General features: G+C 41.0%; 1 protein-coding gene and 1 long non-coding RNA gene across 2 annotated transcripts in view; one reads left to right on the forward strand and one right to left on the reverse strand.

Moving 5' to 3' along the window:
- Window positions 1-5904: 5904 nt before the first annotated feature.
- The window catches only part of LOC115439263 (uncharacterized), a 21561-nt gene continuing 5684 nt past the window's right edge, over window positions 5905-21781 (reverse strand). Inside the window, exons 3-4 of the long non-coding RNA XR_003938235.1 lie at window positions 6811-6816; window positions 5905-5916 (exon numbers count right to left, since the gene is read on the reverse strand). This is a non-coding gene — a long non-coding RNA (uncharacterized LOC115439263). The remainder of the gene's footprint in view (window positions 5917-6810; window positions 6817-21781) is intronic.
- Window positions 19967-21781, forward strand: part of LOC115439261 (NADPH oxidase organizer 1-like) — a 3323-nt gene continuing 1508 nt past the window's right edge. The window contains exons 1-7 of the mRNA XM_030163080.1: window positions 19967-20104; window positions 20226-20306; window positions 20391-20463; window positions 20635-20818; window positions 20917-21116; window positions 21274-21381; window positions 21738-21781. The exon at window positions 21738-21781 is cut by the window's right edge and continues 74 nt beyond it. Coding sequence (XP_030018940.1) covers window positions 20030-20104; window positions 20226-20306; window positions 20391-20463; window positions 20635-20818; window positions 20917-21116; window positions 21274-21381; window positions 21738-21781 — 765 coding nt within the window. The 5' untranslated portion in view covers window positions 19967-20029. The remainder of the gene's footprint in view (window positions 20105-20225; window positions 20307-20390; window positions 20464-20634; window positions 20819-20916; window positions 21117-21273; window positions 21382-21737) is intronic.

A 21781-nucleotide genomic window follows, 5' to 3' on the forward strand; every position in this document is an offset into this window, starting at 1 on the left:
TTGAGGAATAGGGACCAAGTCCAGACCAAGATAAGACTAAGACACATTAGTAGTGCATGATATGGCCAAACCAGATGATTTTTTTCTGTAACACTGAAAAAACATGTAATAACTCCTGATCCACTAATCCTATGAATCCATGTAAATAATGATGTAAAATGAACTTTGTCATCTTTTCATCTGTTTTTGGTGTAACCCTCAAATGTAATCTCAGCATAATGATTTTTTTTTTTGTTTTGTTTTGTCTTTTATGGGCTCAGCTGGTTGACAGGCAGCTGTCTGTACCGATAAAGCAGCAGCCGACACCAACTGTACTCTCAGTCATCATTGCCCATTTTTCTGACACCTTTGCTTGTGTATCCTTTTTTATTTGGACATTTTATCAGGGAGTATCTCCAACTACTTTTTTTTTTGTCTACTTGTCTTGTCCAGCGTCTTAACAGCAGAATGGTAATCTGGTTCCTTTTGGTGCTGAACAAATTTGCTTTGCCAAGGGTAACTTCATAAAGTATATTAAGCACCCTTTGATATTCTACTGTGTTTATTATGAGTTTTGTTGAACCACATTTTGATGCTGGACCTGACGTGGGGGGTGGGGGGGTGGGGGTAGAAGAAGGGGAGAGAACAAGAGAGAAGAAGGTGGCGAAGACCCTCACAAGAAAGTATCAACAATACAAACAGTAACAACCATGGAGACAATTATAATGGTAACAATAACTACAACCAGAACTGAGTAAACTGGGCAGAAGAGAGAGAAAAAAAAACAAAACAAACAAAACTACAAAAAAAACAACAATGAAATACATAAGACCTATGAAATGATGAATATAAGAAAAGAAAGCATGAACAAAATATTGTATACCACGTTCGCACAAATAATACCTATAACAAATAATACCAGTAACAAATCCACACAACATCAGTTGTTGACATTCATCTTCTGTGACAGAGTGAACAAGGCAAACAAACTGAGGTGAAGAACACAGGCATGCAACTGCAACCGCACTCCCTCAGGGACTGACCGAGAGGGCCCCAAGGCCTGGCCAACCAGCAGACACCACAGAGAGGGGGGATCCAGCCCACCCCCCCGAGAGGCAACAGTGTGCCCGCCCCGAAGATGGTCGAGGGAGAACCCCCGCCACAGGCCCCACAGCAGCCGAGCACAGGCCCCAGGGGGCCAGGGACGCCAGCCGTCAGGCCCCCGGCGGGGCGGGGGTAGGCGAGGCGCCATTCCCCGAGCCCCATGAGCCCAGGAGCCACCCGTCTCCCCAGGCAGGGGTCCCACCCCGTACACCAGGCGGCCAGGCTGGCCCAGCATAATGATTAAAGACATGATCAGTAAATTAAATATCGGAAAATACCTGATTTTCACAGAAAAAAAGAGAGAATGATATTATGATAAATAGTGATAAATCATTTAACAAATGTTAAATAGAGAGAAAAAATAATTAGGAAACTTCCGTAAAAGTAGCACTGGGTCTTTATGGTTTAAATACATTCTTGGGGCATTTTAGCCTGTATTAGACAAAGAGGAGCGAGGAGATGACATGTAGCCAAGTGACCAAGGAAGGACGTCAAATGGAACTCTGACAGGAAAGGTCAAATGTTAAGGGTTAAATAGATAGCACAACATTTTGTTGAAGAGTGGTATTACAAGTTACTCATGTTACGCCAATCATTCTCTGCCATAACTAATGTGAATAAAATGTGGTTTTGCCTGAGGGTGGAAGCAGAAGAGAAACCAATAATTAAAAACCTGGTTGCTGTCAGCAACGTCAGAATTCATGAAGATGTGGCTGTAGATGCTGTTTGAGCTTTTAAATAGTTAAATATTCTGTGTTTAGTAGGCCTGTAATGGTACACAAAATTTTCGGTTTGGTACGTTTTCGGTTTTGAAAGCCACGGTTCGTTTTTAGGCCCGAGTCGAGTAAAGCCGGCGCAGGGCCTATTGAGTCTGCAGTGGGTGCATGGGGACGAAATCGCCAGTGACGCGGTCGCCTTTCACCACTGTCGCCACACTCACACATATTCACATTCACGGCACTGAGACCTTTCCGAAGATGTACATGACATGTGCACAAGTCGCATATTTACACCTGCTCAGAATGAATGGGAGTCAATGGGCCACGCCCAGTCGGGGTCAGTGACGTGGGTGTAAGTGCACGACATGTGACATCCGACCCCAAAGACATGTGGGGGAGCTCGAGAGCTTTCAAAATAAGGCCAAATATGTGGTTGCCATAGAAATGGCTATATTGTTCTTGCTCAGATTATTATTATTATTTTTTTTTTTTTTTTTTTTTATTTTATTCTCCTGCGCTTTGAGCTCATTTTGACCCCCCTGAACATTTACGAAAACTCACCAAATTTTGCCCAAAATTCAGAAATGTGCAAAAAATTGAATTTACATATAGGTTTCATAGATGTCGGTAAAGAAATGTTTCGGCAGCGCCCCCTTGAAAAGTGGAAATGCATTGCGCCAATGGGAGCACGTCCAACATAAAGTTTGTCGTAGAGCCACGAAAATCGGTACACAGATTCATCATGAGGAGACAAACAAAAAATATTATTATGGCCACGCCCCAAAACCAACCCTTAGTCGGCCATATTGGATTGAAATTTCCAAAATGCTGAGTCAGCGTTTTCGCTGACGTATTTTAACTATCTCCTACTAAGCCGTTTGGCCAAATGAGCTCAAAATCAGTGTACAGTATCTACAGAAGTGGGGCATCAAAAGTTAGCCGAATTCTTTGAATCGGTGGTACCGTTTTTGTGCAATGACATTGCAAACTTTGCGAAGTTTTTTCGAAAATTTGCCATCACAAAAATTGCTTCAGCTCAGACATACAAACACCGATTTGGTTGAAATTTGACTCAGACGTCTATCTCCAAGGTCTACACCCATTTATTAAAAGAAATTGAAATTTCGCACTATAGCGCCCCCTACAATTGTACATTTACAAAAATGACATCAGTTCGGACATACGAACACACGATTTGGCTCAAATTTGACTCAGACATCTGTCTCCCAGGCCTACACCTATTTATCAAAAGAAACTGAAATTTTGCACTACACTGCCCCCTACAAAAATTTTTATTAATATTTTTTTTTATTAAAATTGCTTCAGTTCGGACATACAAACACTGATTTGGCTCAAATTTGACTCAGATGTCTATCTCCCAGGCCTACACCTATTTATATGAAAAATTTGAAATTTGGTGCCATAGCGCTCCCTACAATTTTACCTTTACGAAAATTACTTCACTTCAGACATACGAACACCAATTTGGCTCAAATTTGAATCAGTTGTCAATCTCCCAGGCCTACACCCATTTATCAGAAGAAATTGCCATGTCGCTCAATAGCGCCCCCTACAATTTTACCTTCACGAAAATTGCATTAATTCAGACATACGAACACCGATTTGGCTCAAATTTGACTCAGTGGTACATCTCGCAGGCCTACACCCATTCAATGGAAGAAATTTAATTTTAGCTGCATAGTGCCCCCTACAGATTTACTTATACAACAATTTCTCTAGTTTGGACATACGAACCAAGATCTGCCTCAAATTTGAATCAGTTGTCAATCTCCCAGGCCTACACCCATTCATTAGAAGACATTGAAATTTGGTGCTAGAGCACCACCTGCTGAACAATGGAAATACTTCTACTGGACGTGCCCGTGGCGAGGGCCTTTAGAGGCCGCTTGCGGCTTTAATTTTTTTTTTTTTTTTTTTGGTTCGGTACGGGAAGAAAGAAAACCCCTCAAAATTTCTTTAATGCATTTATTATTATTTTTTGAAAAATTGTCCCCCAATTTTTGGAAACAATAGAATATAGAAAAACAGGAATAATATAATTCTGCTGCTATAAATCAAATAGAAAATAAAATATTACTAACTGTATTTTAAACATTAGTATTGCACTTTTCCCTGAAAGGTAGTTTTGAACAAACAACAAAAATCAAATTACAGTTCTGTCAGTTCACATTCTGTATAAAAATGACGACAAAAAAATTCCACACCAAGTGCAACAGTAAGTGTTTGAGAACTACCGGACGTAGGTGGCAAACAACATTCATTTTATCAACATCTCTTTCCCCATTGTTGTCTTTCACCAGGAACTTGAACTGATCCCAAACGGGACTGTAATGATGGCGGAGGGTTTTCAGTCTCTTTCTTCCAGGTTGTGCGCTCCTTGAATATGTCCATGTGGAACTTGCTGCAGGGGCAGTGTTATGATCAGGGGTCACTTCAGTCGGTTAGGTCTAGATTCAGTAGTGCTGTTGTCAAGACCACCTGAACCAAAACCCACTCATGATCTTGACCATAGTGTCATAATACTGGGACACGACCACAACTTTGAGAGGTTTCAACCATCACTTTGATAGAGAGCATAAACATTGGACACTGTCAGGATTCATCAGGCTAAAATTGTGAATGACTGGTTCGACGGCATGAAACATGATTTTCACACATGTATAGGACACAACAGAGTCCAGACCTGAACCCCAATACAAGAGCTTGATAAATGAATGCAACTGTACACTGCTTTGCATAAAAGCTCACTTGCAAAACTTTGACAATCTAAGAATTTTTATGTCTGATGGTACCTTGATTTAAAGGGTGTCCTCCTTTAAGTACTTGGGAATATGGATTAATGAATAGTTGTCTTTTAAAGTTTATATTTCTAATCTATTCAGGAAACTTAAAAAAAAAGAAGGAAAAAAAAAGATTTTATATATATATCAGAAACAGAGAAAAACCTGAAAAAAGTGACTTTTTTCAGCAAAGATATCAATAACTGAATGTAGAAAGAAGTGCCTCCATTCACTGTCATTTATCTACCTCTGTGGGTTTTATTGGTGCATCAATGTCGTAGAAGATGACAGTGTTTCCACGTTCACTACGGAGCCTCTGAATGTCCAAATGGGTCATATTAGATTAAAGCAGAGAAACTGAATTTTACCTCCGTTATTTATATGTATTGACAGGATTAGTGGATCATCAGGTATTAAACAGCTTGAATCAGTAAGCTTTTGATCGCCAGTTGCTGCTTGGGTCTTTATGGGTTAAGGAGCCTTGATTTAGTAGATGCTTTCATTTCAAATGCAAAATTTCTCATTCACCTCTCATTCATTCTCTATGATATGAAGGTTTGACATCATTAACTATGCATAGAGAAAGATTCTGGTGTATGTTCATCTATAAATCTCTGCTGGGTAAACTCCCAGAATACCTCAACAGCCTTATTTTTGTTAGCTCTAATATTTTCCATTTGTGATGGGCGATTCACAAAAAATCAATTCATTTAAGTGAACTGAGTTGAATCAATTTGCGAACACAACTGAATTGATTCAGCAGCACTTCTCTAATATTTTGCTTATTATCACATAAACTAGTCAGAATCCCTCATTAAGTCAGAGGTGGAAGTGTTGTGTGACGCACCGTGCAGCAGGTAGTCTCCAAGGCAAGATCTCTGATTGTATTCCGAGACTAGTTGCCGGTGACGGATGGACCAAGCCAAGGTAATGAACTGCTGAATGAAAGAGTGGCCAAGTAGGGCCAAGTAGAACCGAGTCGCTGAATCGATTCCGAATCATTCAAGAATTGCTGACTTACTAAATAATTCATGAATCACTGACTCATAAATTGTTCATGAATCACTGTAGGTTCTGACCAGCTCCACGTCTTTGCCCTCGATGGAAACGGACTGGAGATGGGGTCTATCTCTCCTGAAATCCATCACCATCTCTTTGGTCTTGTGGGTGTTCAGCTGCAGGTGGTTTTTGCTGCACCATCCCACAAAGTCCTCCACCAGGTCCCTGTACTCCCCCTCCTGTCCACCCTCGATGCATCCCACAATGACAGTGTCATCTGAGTACTTCTGCCTGTGGCAGAGCTCAGACTCAAACTGGAAGTCAGATGTGTAGAGTGTGAATAGAACAGGGGACAGTACAGTGCCCTGTGGCGCCCCCATACTGCTGACTACAGCATCTGATGTGCAGCCTCCCAGTCTGACGAACTGTGGTCTTTCCGTGAGTTAATAATAATAATATATTTTATTTGTAATGCACTTTACATTTTATCTAAAAATTTCAAGGTGCTACAGGCAGGGTACAATAAATACAGAGAAAAAAACTGAAGTAAGACAGATATAAACTGTTTAAAAATAAAAACAGTTTAAAACTGAAGACAATTAAAACAGGTGAAGCATGCACAGATGTGGGGAGATCATGGATATGCTTTCCTGAATAAAAGGTCTTCAGACCTTTTTTTGAAAGTGTCCTCAGTCTGTGGGACCTGGAGGTGGTCAGGCAGGGCGTTCCACAGACAAGGAGCAGCAGCAGCAAAAGCCCTGTCACTCATAGTTTTAAGCTTTGTCCTAGGGGGGGCACAGACGGTGCAATTGGCCTGACCGGGTTCTGGAGGTGGCATGGGGGGTGAGGAGTTCAGTGAGATAAGTGGGGTAGTCCCCAATCCAAGAAACCAGGTGTGAGTCCATTCCCATGCTGCACAGCTTGTCTCTCAGAAGGATGGGCTGGATGGTGTTAGTGGCACTGCTGAAGTCAAAGAACATCATTCTCACAGCGCCACTCCGTCTATCCAGGTGAGAGTGAGCCTTGTGCAGCAGGTGCAAGATGGCATCCTCCACCCCCACCTTTTCCTGGTAGGCAAATGCTGCGTTTCCACTTCGTGGAACCAGCTCGACTCAGTATTCCTGGAGACCATTTCCATTACAAGATACCACCGACTTTGCGGTACCTGGATGTCACAGCGATGCGGCGCGTTACTTCTGTGTTACAACCTGTGACTAGTGGAACCCAATAGCGAGTAGTGAATGACAACAGACAGACTCAAACAAGCGTGAATGCAAATCAAAATTTATTTGTTCATACACATACAGAAGAAAAGCAAACTCTGATAAAGGAGAACCAAGGGTGTCACCGAACCGGGAGATAAACACAAACTAAACCAAGGGAACCGGACCTGAAACACAGCAGAGTGTGGAGTTTAAAAACACACACCAGGAAAGGAACACAAGATGTAAACCAAGAGTAGCTATATGCGACAGTCTGAACTCAGACACAGACTCAATTAACAAAAACCCAAGCACCGGGAAACCACCATAAAAAGTACACCAAAATGAGAGAGACCATCTTACCAGCATGGAAGCCAAGACATTCTGGCACACAGCACAGGAGCTGCAGGGTGTATAAGCAGGAGGAGAGCTTGATTGCAGATCAGCTCCTGGTGTGTGCCATTACCTGGTCAATCACAGAGGGGAAGGGGAGGAAACAGAAGACACAACCAAACCAAAAAGTGGATCATGACACTTCTGTGTCGTCTGCTCAGAGAGTTGCTGATAAACTCACTCACTGTGTGTTGTCTCGTCTGAATTTTTATGTCGGCCACCAAAGACTGAATCTCCTCGACCGACCATGGAGTAGTTTTGTACTGTTATCATGTGGATTAATGTACCGCTATATTTACTGTCCACTTCTGCATCTGTTTTTTTGTAAAACGGTGGGTCATAGAGACAACTCTCTGACCAATCAGTGGTTTGCAGTGTTTACACGTCACATTTTAGTATCTGGTCCCCAGTCCTGGAACCTCGGCAGAGGTGGTACCAAAAAAGTAGTACGGGGTACCAGATTCCAGGTCCTTTTTCATAATGGAAACGCAAAAAGGCTGAGCCGAGCCGAGTCGAGTCGAGTCGAGCCGATACCACGCAGTGTAAACAGGGCAAAACTGGAGAGGGTCCTGGGCGTGTTGAACCTGGGGTCTCAGGTGGTACAGCAGGAGCCGCTCCAGGGTCTTCATAACGTGTGACGTCAGAGCCATTGGCCGGAAGTCCTCTGGTTGGCTAGGGTGTGGTTTTTTGGGGACTGAAACTATGCAGGATGTTTTCCACAGGGAGGGCACCTTCCCCTGACGAAGGCTCATGCCAACGACGTGCTGGAGGGGCTCCCCCAGCTCAGCAGCATAGGCCTTTACCATCCTGGGACACACACCGTCTGGTCCAGCTGCTTTGCTGGGTCTTAGCCAACTCAGCTCCCTGCTGACATCCTGCCTGGTGATGGTGGTGGTGGGGGGGGATCTGTGGTGTTGTCCTTGACCTCCCCCTGACTGCTGAGGATGGGTGTTGAGGGGATTGAGAGGGGAGCAGGGCAGTTAGGAGACACATTAGCATCACAGTGAAACCTACTGAAGAACTGGTTAAACTGGTTTGCTCTGTCTGTGTCCCCCTCTTCCGTGCTGTGGGTCTTTTTGCAGCCTGTGATGGTCTTCATCCCCTCCCATGTTATTTTGTTGAAGTTTCTGCTCCACCTTTCTGCTGTAAGACTCCTTTGCCTCTCGCAGACGGACCTTGAGTTCCCTCTGTGCCTGCTTCCTCTCCTCCCTGTCTCCATCTCTGAACGCTCTCTTCTTTCTGTTGAGGACGTCCTAGATGTCGCTTGTTATCCAGGGTTTGTTATTGGGGAAGCAGCGCACACTCTTTAAAAGGGAGGACAGTGTCTCTGCAGAAGTTCACATAGTCCGTGATGCAGTGTGTGACCCCCTCGATGTCCTCACTGTGCGGTTCCTGTCGTATGCTCCAGTTGGTGGACTCAAAACAGTCCTTCAGAGCCTCCTCTTCTTCAGGAGACCACTTCTTGAAGGAGCGGGTGGTTGTAGGTTGGCTCTGAATCTTGGGAGCGCACTGGGGCTGGAGAAAGACCGGGTTATGATCTGACCTCCCCAGTGGGGGGAGGGGGTGGCTGTGTATGCTTACTTACAGTTAGCATAGAGGAGATCTATTGTCCTGTTCAGCCTGGTGGGACAGTTCACAAACTGATAAAAATCCTGCAGTGTATTGTCCAGTGAAACATGGTTAAAATCCCCAGAAATGAAAATGAAGGCCTCAGGGTGCTGTGTTTGCAGCCTGGACACTATAGAGTGAATGATGTCACAAGCAGTGTCTGCGTGCGCTCGCGGAGGAACGTAAACAATGATGGTGATGGTGTGAGTGAATTCTCTCGGCATGTAAAACAGCTGTAGACTCACTGCTAACAGTTCAGTGTCCAGCAGATCGTCTCCTTCACCTTAACATGCCCCGGGTTGCACCATCTGTTGCTGACATACAGCACGAGTGACCCCCCTTTCTTCTTGCCGCTTTGTTTACAGTCCCGGTCTGCTCTCACCAGGTGGAATCCAGGTAGCTCCGCGTTAGCATGGGGCGTGCTGCTGCCCAGCCATGTCTCTGTGAGACACATAAGCATTAAGCATATATTTGGCAATTTAGGGGCCGTTTACACGGCGTCGGATTCAGTCGGCTCCGGGAAGATTTCATTGCGGATTAGCTTTCTGTTAACATGGAAACGGTGCCGAGAGTGCCTGAATCCGGAAACTTTTGATACCAGGGTCCAGGGTGGAACGTTATCGATACGCTCCGCATTCCAGCTCCGTGTTAACGCGAGTCGGAGCATTCCGGGGTAAAATATGACGTCACCGCATGCGCGCGCAGCCAAGAACCGCCAGTTAACCCACTCCAGGCCAGTTGGTGGCGGTAATGCGCCTCCAAGCTGGTTTGCCAGCCTCTATGACACAATAAAGCTGCAGAAAAAGAAGGAACAACCACAGCAACAATGGCCAGTTTCAGAACAACATACGTGCTGCTAACTGTGCTCAGCTCATCTGTCCAGACAAAGAAGTCCTGCGTCTTCGTTCTACCACTCGCCATTGTTGTTTGTAAATAGTGTTGTCCGCCTATTCTTCTTCTTCTCATTTAAAGGCTGTCTAAACCGGAAATCGTTTGTGCGCAGGCGCGTGTTTTACCGCCACTGTTTCACTACAGCTCTACATCGCCAGCTACTGGTCTGGCATGGCCACTACAGCGTATTCAGCCGTCCTCGCGGACTCGTGTTAACGCAGATCGTTATCATAGCGGCTTCGTCTTAACGCGGAATGATTTTAAAATGCAAAGGAGAAATCTTTGCGGAATTGGATCGTAGCGTTGCCGTGTAAACGTAGCCTTAGTACTGCCAGTTCACAACCTATGCCTGCTAGATGATTTTTTATATAAACATCTTTTAATTGGTGAATCAAATGAATTGATTTGAAATTGATTCACAACAGATGAATGAACTGAAAGAACCGGGTCAGTAAAAAGAATCAGACTTCCCATCACTAGTTCCCATCTACGTGCCTCCCAGTGGTTGGTGTGGATTGTTCCATGAGTTCTGACAGACTTTGGCAAAACAGCATTTTTTGTAACCATGCACCGTAGTCATGGAATAATTGTCAAAAAAAACTCATAAACTGCAAACATTCATCTCTGTTAATGATTTTAAAAGTATATCACTGTTTTTCTTGAGGCTATTATGATTGAATGATTGTTATTGTGTTTTATTACTCATTGTGTATCGTGTATGTGTTTTATGTTGTTTGATTTTTGTAGGGCTGCTACCTTGGTCAGGTCTCCCTTGCAAAAGAGATTTCTAATCTCAGTGGGACTTCCAGGTTAAATAAAAATAAATAAATAGATAAATAGAATAAATAAATGCTACCATGTCAGATGCATCCTGTAATTGGTGCTGAATGTGGTCCTGTGAAATATTGTGACTGGGACTTTTTTGTGTCAGTTTCTGCTTTCTGACATACATTTTATGAAACCCACTGCTGAGTTCATTGTTTTATTGTGTGTTTTTTATTTTCATATGACCTGTTAAACATAGGACAAGTTATCTCTACATCAATTAATTAATACTGGCAAAATGAGTTCAGACAGAAGTAGTCATACATCATTTGTAGTTTAGAGGAAGCCTCACACTTTTAGAGTAACGGTTACTAAATATATCATCACTTGATATTTCCTTGTTATGCTTGCCAAAGAGGATGTGCGATCATATGTCTGTTCGGCAGTAAATTTTATACCCCTCCTGCATAAGTTTTGTTTGACTTTAACTTAATGTAGTTGCAGTTTAAAGTATTTTAAACATGCATAACCAGCAAATCAGAATGTGTTTGAGTTGGAATAACTTTTAGATTAAAAACATAAGGAATGTGTTACAAATAACTGTTATGTAAAACACATGATTGGAAGTTGGATAAATGGGTGATAGATAAGTTTTCTGCTCTAGTTACTCCTGACAAGTGTATCATTGTAGTGCCCAAAGTGACGGATGTCATGTGTGCCAAACAATTACTAACTAAATAATGACTGACATAAGAGGTCTTCTGAACAGGTTTTGCTTTAAACTGTTTCATAACAAAGTATTATGAAAAAGAAAGTCAGGGTCATTTTGACAAAAGGAGTCATTCATCCCTTTGGATCAGTGACATGGTGACATAATTTTTTTGATGGGGCATAGTATGCAAGTCAGTTTTCAGCCGCACTATAACTACATATCACCACTATGATACCCCAAAGCACATGCAAATGTATTTAAAAATATGAATTTAAATTAAAATAAAACTACACAGTATGTGTTTTCAGTCCTGTATTTTTTAAATGCAAATTTCACCTGTCTATCCTTCAAACATGCAAAATTCTTCTATGACTCTATTGTAAAGGTCAGGCATGTCCCTGACAAGTGTCTTTTCCATTGATAGTAATGGACAATTTTGACCAGGGGTGGAGGTAGTACAGGTAGATCGCATGGTATTAAAAAAATGAAATAAAATAAAGTTACTCTATGTGGATTAAATGACGTTATTGTTGTTGTAAATTTTTGTGCCCCGAGGCTTTCCTATTTCTTGTGTTGGTTGGGGTCTACTGTGTATGCACCATTTATAATGAAAGTGTATTATGGTAAAGGGAGAGCCTTAGGCGCAGATTTTTGCACCACAAACAGGGAACGTGTCACTTGACTACTCACTAAATGACCAAAAACATTTTTAAACTACACTTGAATGCAAAGCTTACATGACACTCGCAAGCTGTGGCATGTACAGTGTTGGGAGTAATACGTTACAAAAGTAATGCATTATAGTAACAGCTTAGTTTTTGCTGTAATACAGTAGTGTAAGGCATTACTAATCAATTTTCAGTAATATTTTACTCGGTACATGTTCAAAAGCACTTGCATGACAACACACTTTTCATCCATAATTAATTTTTTTAAATGAAAAAAAAAAAACAAAACCGCAAGACCGTGAGACTTACAGGAATCAAAAACACAACAGGAAAGTTCTATTTCCTGTTGGTATTCGGTAAGTTAATATTTCTAGGTCTAGTTAGAATTCTTTACCTATTGCTGATTTATCTACAGGCATCTTCGGTGCCACGCGACCTGTTTGAGCATGTAGAATGTGTAAAAGAATGCAAGCGTTCCTGCTGGGATTCAAACACTGTAGACCGTAACATTACTTACTGAGCTATCCATCCACATGTCGTACACACTGAGAGTCTGTATGTAACTCAAAAGTAATACAGGAGTCATGTAATGCATTACAATTCTGAGACAGTAATGTTCTAAAGTAAGCAATTACTTTTGAATAACAGTAACAAGTAATCTGTAATGGATTACAGTTTGGATGTAACTTGCACAACACTGGTTATGTATAACTTGTTTATTCAAATATTCATGTTTTTATCAAACTATTTCTTTGTCCACAGGGGGGACAGCGCCCTAGCACCCTCTATTGATGAGCTGTTACTGCTTTGGATACCAGAAATCCATCACATACATTTATCCCCACATAGAATATATTTACAAAAAACATCATATATGAACAGTGTTACAGACATGTGTCAACCAAGACAGTCCCTGCACATTCAAGGACTTAAGGCACTCAGGGCCAACCTCATCCACTCCTGGTGCCCTGCCTTCGTGGAGCTTGCCAACCACCTCAGTGACTTCAGCTTGGGTGATGGACGAGTCCACCTTTGAGACTTCAGCCTCTGCTTCCTCCACGGAAGACATGGCATTGGGACTGAGGAGATCCTCGAAGTATTCCTTCCACCGCCCGCCAACATCCCCAGTCGAGCTCAGCAGCTCCTCGCCTCCACTGTAAAGAGTGTTGGTGACGCACAGCTTTCTACTGCTGAGGCGCCGGACGGTTTGACAGTACCCAAGTTTTTGCCTCCACAACTGCTCTCTCTAACATTGTGTGACAGTCAGGGACAGTACCTCTGGATTTGCAGACCGGGGTGGTGGTCCCCCTTTTCAAGAAGGGGAAAATGTTCCACTTAAAGGACATTACAGGCTTTAATATTCTGTCATTTAAAAAGATTGTTGAAAGAATATGTCTTTAAAATAATCTGTTTTACTCTGAGTTTCTAGGGTCACTTAGGCTACGTTCAGATAGCAGGTCATAATGCACAGTTCAGATTTTTAGGTGAAATCTTATTTTTTTGTGTGTGCTCGTTCATATTAGCCATAAAATGGGACTTTTATCAGTTTTGAATATGAATTGAATGCGACCCTGAAGTGACCCGCATGCGAAAAAGAGGTCCTGGTGAAATACATGACCATACAGACACGCACTGTGTTTACGGAAGCAACACCCCTGGGAATCATGACGTTTGTCGCACTTAAATGGTCAGATAAATGTGACCTGGCTGTTCAAACTGAAGTCGCATTGCAAAATATGAGATACGTATTGGATTTAGGACCTCATATGAAAGTGGCCTGGGTTGGATTTGAAAAAAATCAGATTTGTGCTGTTCAAACTGACAGATCGGATACAGGTCACAAATGGGCAAAAAAAATCAGATTTGGGCCACATTTGCCTGCAGTCTGAACATAGCCTTAGAGGACTGATTCTCGTAAGAAGCTTAATCCTTTAACCCCTGATGTGTCTGTGGTGCTCGTTCTTAATGTTATTTAATTTTAAATATACAGAAATTCAATATTCATAAAAATTCAACCATTTAGGTTTTGAGTTTGCCTTGTGTTTTTTGTTTTTACTATTGTTTGCAGTGTTATCATGATTTTCCTTTTTTTCTTTTTTTTTTTTTACTGTTTTTGCCAAGTTTTGACCATGTAACTGCTTTTTGGAGTTCAACCAGTTGCTAAAAAGCAGCTGGACTGGTTTTGAAAAAAAGACCCCAAAACAAGAACTACTGGGACAAAACATAAATACTTGTTGTTGTTCAGTGTGTTCCAGTTCACAGTTCATGTTAAACATCCTAAATCTCTTATTAATGTACATTCTGAGAGCCATATTTAGTACAAACCTGAAAAACTTCAATTCCTCTCTGTCTTTTTCTGTTACTCCACCCTGTTTTGACCAAACACACAGGAAAGTAAAACCACTGAAGAAAAGGAACACAAGCACATACTCACAGCAGCTTTTATGACACTTTTACAGATGCAAATTCACAGCAGATTGTTTACCTGGAATACTGAATCAGGGGTTAAAGGGTTAATAGGAGATAAAGTACTGCTGTAACAAGTTTGTGAAAATCACATTAATCATATCAATTTAAGGGAAAATAACCTGGTGACTCATGTTTTTTGAGAAGTCTGAGGACTGTAACAAATGCAATTAAAGTTTGCCTTGGGTGTTGTTGTGTTTGTGTACTGCTGTGCACTAAATGTGGCTTTCCCATAACTAGCTGCAGAATTACAGCCACTTCCTGCTTTTCCTACTGCACTTCTTCCTTCAACTTGTGATAAGAAGACTTTTATGAACTCCTGTGAAGCCTTAAACCTTATCTGCACACCTTAGCTAATCAGTATTATGTTCACAAGATGTCAATCTATGCCAAAATGTTTATTTTAGAAATGCAGTCACGTCCACAAATAGATTCCTCCAGCGTGTGGTGATGTCCATAGTTTGTAGAACATTTGGATGCAAGTATTCAAAACAAATGGTCATATTTAGAATGGTCTTAGTTTGTCCAGTTATCTTTAAGCCTCTACAAAAGGAGAGACTTTGTTTGAAAGTCTAATGCCTAAATGTTTAATGCAATCTTTTTTAAACCCTTGAATTAAAACTGAAAGTTTTAATTCAAGTTTTAATTTAGGTTCTTTTTATTTCTAAAGCCCTGCATATTAATTCAGAAATTCAGAATACATGTCCTTCACTCACAGCAGATAAAGTCAGGTGTGTTCATTTTTATTTCTACAGTTTTCCCAAATTGCTGGACTAGTGGTGTGAGTCAGTATAATTAAAATGGACACTGAACTACTTCCTTATGAGCCAGTGATTTCCTCTTAGCTTTTCTGTAAGAGGTTGAGGTTGTAATTTGATAATATTTGTCAGGGGCTGTGGTCAGAGCTGTAAACCATGGCTAAAGTATGTCACGTACTCACATTTTGTACTAATAAAAAAAAAAATGTTCCTTCGTGTTGGTCTAAAGCCATAAAACATATTCGTTTGTCACAAGAAAATGATGAATGATGTTTTTTTTGCACGCGATTGCATCATGAATGATAACATGGTTATTCTTGTAAATATCCAGCACAGAGAAAAACAAAACCTAAGAGCCCTGCACCTGTAATATTTCACTGGTATTTCCATTGTCAGACTCAGCGAAGACAAAGAGGTGATTGTCAAGCCAGTCCAAATCAAACAAAATGATGCTCTGTGTAAAATCCCCATGAAAAACATTCAGGTACTGTTTTTTTTTTTTTTTTGGACAGAGAGAATGGATAATCCCAGGTTTGAATGCAGGACCAGAGATGCATTACACAGCTGAATTCTGCACTCATCCCCACAAAGACCCAGACAAACATCATCTGTGAGCTTTAAATGTTATGTCCAGAAATGTAGTGTGGAGAACTAATAGCTTGAGATGAAAAACAGATTATGTAACATGTGTGGCCGTACCATTATTATTTTTTTTTTTTACAAAAATGACAGTTTGCGAGGAGGCTGGGCTTCAACACGTGGGGAACACTCTTGATATTTTGCAATGCTGACCAGAAATTTTGCACAAGCAGGTATAAGAATGACCAAAGAACGTAGATTGCTCAGTACAGGAGATTGACGAAACAAGTTCTGAATTTAATTCCAGATGAACAAACTTTATATGGGTCAAAAATCATTACTCAGTTGTTGATCCAAGATGGACAATGAAGAGAATATGTCTCTTCATAATCACTTTAACAGTGTTTCAGAGAGAACAGAGAGAATGACGCATGTATGCACGTTCCGAAACGAAAGAGAAATACATAATTTAGGTGAAATATGTCTATGAATCTTAGGCTGTAGACATCCTTTCTGCAGATCCAAATGAGGGAGGCAGAGAAAACAAAGTGTGCAGAGTGCAGCACAGCATGACCAGCAGACTGACCTCAGAACGAAGAGATGGCATGGGTTAATGGTCAAGCACATTATGGATTACTTTGGTTTTTGAAAAACTGTATATTTGTCCAGCACAAGAACCATTGCATGCATTAAAGGTTACTTAATGAGCAAAGACTTGGAATAGTCTGAGACATTTTATTATAATTATGTATATGACATTGTCTTATAACTTATGGGACGTTAACCAGTTTCACTTATTGATAAAAAGCTCAAAAATGAAAATGATAGAATTCTAAGTGTCTTCAGTATCCACCTCTTACAGTCATCACCTAACAAAGACAAAAAATACAGGTAATTTACCTATTATTGAAAACAAATGTAGAAAAACAACATATTCTAACTTAGGCTTCATCAGCACATTCAATAAGGGCTTATTTTTGTAACACATATATAGGTATATTTTACATCTTTCATGTTTAATGCAATAGTTAAAGACAAATATTTAGAAAACAGCATTCATGCTATTTTCTCAGTTCTTTTGTAATACAGGGATCCCGGAATGTCTCAGAAAATCACATAATTAAAACCTCTTTTGGCACGTGCAGCCACTTCACACTTGTCATCTGGCAGCAATATCCCTTATCAGGAGCTAGCGCAGAGAGCTTGGCAAGTGTGTCTGGAACAACAAGCGTGGGTGTGGATGTGTACGTGTGTGTACGCTGGCGAGGGGGGAGCAGGTGTTTCATCAAAGTCAGGATTTCCATGTGAGGGCCGGAGTCAGAGGGGGTTATCCCGAACACTCATCGTACGGACGCAGGTATGGAGCGGTCGTCTGAAGTTATGCCAGGACTTTATCACACACACACACACACCCACACACCTACACACACACACACACGCACACACACACACACACACAAAGAACACAGGATTTTAGTGTAAAAGGTCAGGACTGTCCAGCTTTGTGTTTGACCTCAGAGGATGTCAACGCCTGAGTGTATGAGGTCTCAGGAGTCTTCCCACACTGCACAAGAGGTCTGTGGCTCTGAAATCTGCAGTAAAAATCTGCTAATGACAAGAGTCAGAATCAGAGACACGTGAAAAAACACGTGTTGATCCCAAAGTTTGTTGTGACCCATCAACAGGTAACTATTACCATCAAACTTGTGATACCAAAGGATGTTTATTTACATTAGTGGGATTTTCAACATCTAAAGAACAATATAAACACAAAGTCAGAGTGCATTAACATGTACAAGAATGAGATTTTGCAAAGAAAAGTTTTTCAGTCCTAAGTTGTTTGTGGCCCCATGTGCTTGTCTACGTTGCCTGTTCACAAACTGGTTCACAAAAGTCATATCTTTGCAGATAAAACTGTTCTTTTCAGACTATTTTTCTTACTAGAAAGCCTGTTCTGACTAGTAGTGGGAAATCTGATTCTTTTAATTAACTCAATTATTTCAATTCATCAGACTGTAGCAAAACCATTCCAAATACATTTATTTATTCTCAATGCCTAGGCTCAAACCCACGTCAGCACTTCATACTCTACACTCCATACACTCCAATATGGGGTATCTAGTCTTGTTCAGTGGTTCAGTAGATTCAGCAACTCAGAGCTTGACTGAACGGTTCACAGAAATGATTCAGCAACTCAGTCCGACTATTACTATTATATTAGCAAAACAATGCAGAATTGATTTACTTGCATTTGCGAATCAATTCAACTCATTGATTCTTTTGAATGATTCTTTGGTAAATCACCCATCACTAGGTCTGACTCCTAAGTCATTGCATACAGCTGCTTGTTCACATCTGGCCATGAACTGGCAGAAGTGGTGTTGAAGAAAATCTCAAAACCTGGTTCAAAGTTTGCTGCAATGAGTGTAGCTTTATTTAGTCTGTTTCGGTAGTCTGACCCTGAAACTACATTTTTAGATAGTATTTATGCAGTTACTTTAAAGCAGTGAACAGAAAACTAAAGACAAACAAAGAAATAAATTAAAAGGGGTTGTACTCCAGGAAGGAGCCAGGGAATTTACATTCAAGAGAAAAGGGGAGGGGGTTGCACTCCAGCAAGGGGGGAAAGATTCACACCCAGGGGGAGGGAAGGTAAGTCTCTCAGACCTGGTAGAGGCATCTTAACATATCATCAAAGCATCAGTGGTCAATGCTAAACAGGTTAACTCAACAGGGAACAACATACCAAAAGAGTGTCGTCTGTGCTCTCAGACCAGGACACATATTTTCATGCTCAGTGGGAGGGAGCAGCAAGCAGGTCCAAAGTCTGAACCTCCAAGTCTCAACCAACTCCAAAGTTTCTGTGGTGAAAATCCCGCAAGTTAAGTCAAGTTCCTTCTAAAAAAAAACAAGTTAGACAAGTCAAAATTCAGATGAAGCAAGTGAAAGGTAAAATCATAGAGACACTGTTTATAACAGTTATGCTATTGATTACAGGCCCAAACAATAAACAACAGCGAGTGGTGCTTTCTAATTAAAATACAGACCTATAGGTTTAACAGACTCTGGGTAAAAGTAGTGGTTCTGTGTTTCTTCACACAGATATTGAATTAAAATTAAAATAAACAAAATAGAAGCCTGAAACATACATTACTGACAGTGGTTGAATTTAATTGCCCAGGTTACTGGACAATAAACACTGACCTTTGACACCTTTACTGCATTTGTATGATTCTACTCAATATTTAGGCTATGTTTGATGACATAAGTTTTAAAATACAATACTTTTTCTTGTGGTGGAGTATTTTTTACAGTGTGTATTAGCACTTTTACTGAAGAAACTGATATGATCCTATTTCTTCAACTGTTGTCTTTAGTGTTATACCAAAGCATAACGATGTATTCCGATTACTTGGTTTTGTTTTCACTAAATACTATTCTCTCAATATTTTTCTTAGCAGCGTGGCTTCTCATGCCACCTGCCTCCAGTCAAAGTGAACACCATGTCTAAGTCAGATCAAGTCATTTGTTATTTTCCTGAGTAAAATGTTCTCAAATTGAAGAAAAGGTTACTTTACTCTACCCTACTCTACTTTTACCCTAAAAAGAGTAAAAGTAACTCTTTGAGTAGAGCTCTCCAAAATCAATATAGAACCAAATACTCTTTTTGTGGGGAAAATACTTTCGAATCTGGAAAAAATGTTAAGTAATTTTTCCTTTGTAGACATTTAAGTCTTTAACATGAGTGATGATTAATATAAGTTATGTGACTCATGTATCTCACCTTTGTTAAGTAGGGCAGAAACCTGCTTGGGCGCATTGTATTTCTTTTTTTAGTCCTTTGTCTGGTTGTTTTTATGCATAAACCATGAGTGTAGTATAGACGTGACTCAGGAGAGCCTGTGGATCAAAAATGATACCTCGTTCATCAGCCCCGTATGTAACGAGTTGAGAAAGACAATGTGTAAACTCTGTCATTGTGTGGCCAATGAAATGACTTGTACTATGAGTAAAAGATGCGCTTTCGATTACAGTACTGCGTAATTTTCAACAAAGTTAGGTGAGGACAGAGAGAGAAGGGAAGACAATGAGCATTTCTGATGTGAAGGGCATCTTACATCATCCGACATTCCTCCGCATCTGTGATATTATTATTTTTGGAACCTGCTCCTCCGGCTTCACCAACACTGTTTTTTTTTTTTTTCAGTCTTTATTCCGGTCTGCACGTGTTTGTTTTTCTATAACTTGAGGCTCCTCCTCCTTCAGGTGAGTATTTATAGCCTCTGCAGATCCTGACCTGGCAGAACAGCAGAGGCAGGTCTCCTGATAGGTCACCACTGAAACTGATTCTCAATAATCCTGCACAAAGACAGAGAGGAGCCACAATGACCAGTGAGCAGCGAATTGTAGTGAGTGCCCGCATGATTGGAGTGGTTCACAGGGACATGCCAAAACTTAAGGTAATTTACAATCTCACTTAACAGCCCTAAGACTTCTTTATGGCTATAGTTAAATTTGTTTTGACAGTTATGTGCTGTAATTGTGTCTGTTTGTGACCATTTGCTTTTTCCATGTCCAAAGGTGTTCATGCTGTCTGTGATGTGGTCTGACCACACTGAAGTGATTATCTACAGATCCTTTAAGGATTTCAAGACATTACATGTAAGTCACACAGATGTTCATACATTTATATTATAGTAAAGTAAGGCATCATGATTTTTCAAATTTTATTTTAACATTTTATAGAGAGGGCTGAAGAAAAGGTTTCCTCGCCTGAATCCTTTTGACAGAAAGAACAGAGTCATCCCTAAATTTAGAGGTAAGATTGTTGTTACTGTGTCACATCTTACTTATTAAAGCAGTTTTCTACAATGTCTTTCATTTTCTGTGTCATATTCATTCAACACAAATAATGCATCTAACACCTTAATGGGAATGTGTTGCAAATATAAATCTGGCTGTATTTTGTCATTTCTTTTTGCGTTTCCAGGTGAAGCCAGGAAGAGCAGTCGCTCACAGAAAGGACCCAAAAGATTTGTCCAACGCATGAAATTCCTCAATAACTACTGTGATCAGCTTCTCAAGTGTGACCAAAACGTCACACAGAGTTCAGAGGTCACACAGTTCTTCCACCCCAAAGACCATGACCTGCAGCCAGACTTCACCAAGAACAGGTAGGATGATGATGATGATGTCAGGGGATGCTGATAGGAGCCAGTGTTGCATCATGTCTCTGACTGACTGTTTTCATCATAATCATTCTCCTGCACAGCGTCATGATCCTCCTGTCAGATGATCAGTCGGCTGCCGGAGGGGCAGATGTTACCCACCAGACTGCAGGCAGCGTCACTCACCCATTTGTCACCCAGACTTACCGCTGTGTGGCTGCTTATGAGACAAAGGACACCAAAAATCGTCCATTTAAGGCTGCTCTGGATGAGAAGCTGGATGTCCTGATCAAAGACCCTGCAGGTACATTATATGAAGACCGTTACTGAATCAAATCTTACCCTTATAAATAAACATACATTCAAGGAGTATTTATGTCCTGGTTTCCTGTTTGCAGGTTCAGATCTACTTGTATGAACTTTTCTCTCAGTTTTAAGTATATTTGTGATGTTCTGTCCAGGTTGGTGGCTGGTGGAGAATGAGGAGAAGCATCTGGCTTGGTTTCCTGCTCCTTACCTGGAACTGTGGGAAGGAGAAGAAGATGAGGATACTGGACTCCAGCTGGGAGGTATGACATTTATCTGCAGTCATGTCATGTTCTAACAGCGTGCTCCTGCAGTCAGGTCTGATCTCATCATACAGAAACGATCACTACGCTGTTGTGTGATTCTGTAACTGTACCAGAGCTTGGTCTGAAAGGGTGTGTCTGGGATTATTACACGATATGATTTATTATGAATGAAACCACTTCATTGGATCACTGCCAAGACTCAGTATTAATCATATTGCCACAAGGGAGTGCTGTTTAACAACTATTACATAATGTGCATCTCTGTCCTACTTTCACCAGGCCAAAATAATAATTTGTCTCCAGTGAAGTTCAGGCATATTTGTCTTATCATATTGTCTTGTTGTGGCCTTTAGGAACCTTGTACTGTGCAGTGAAGAGTTACTCGACTAAGAAGGAC

This window comes from Sphaeramia orbicularis, chromosome 19 (genome assembly GCF_902148855.1).
Source record: "Sphaeramia orbicularis chromosome 19, fSphaOr1.1, whole genome shotgun sequence".
NCBI lineage: Eukaryota > Metazoa > Chordata > Actinopteri > Kurtiformes > Apogonidae > Sphaeramia > Sphaeramia orbicularis.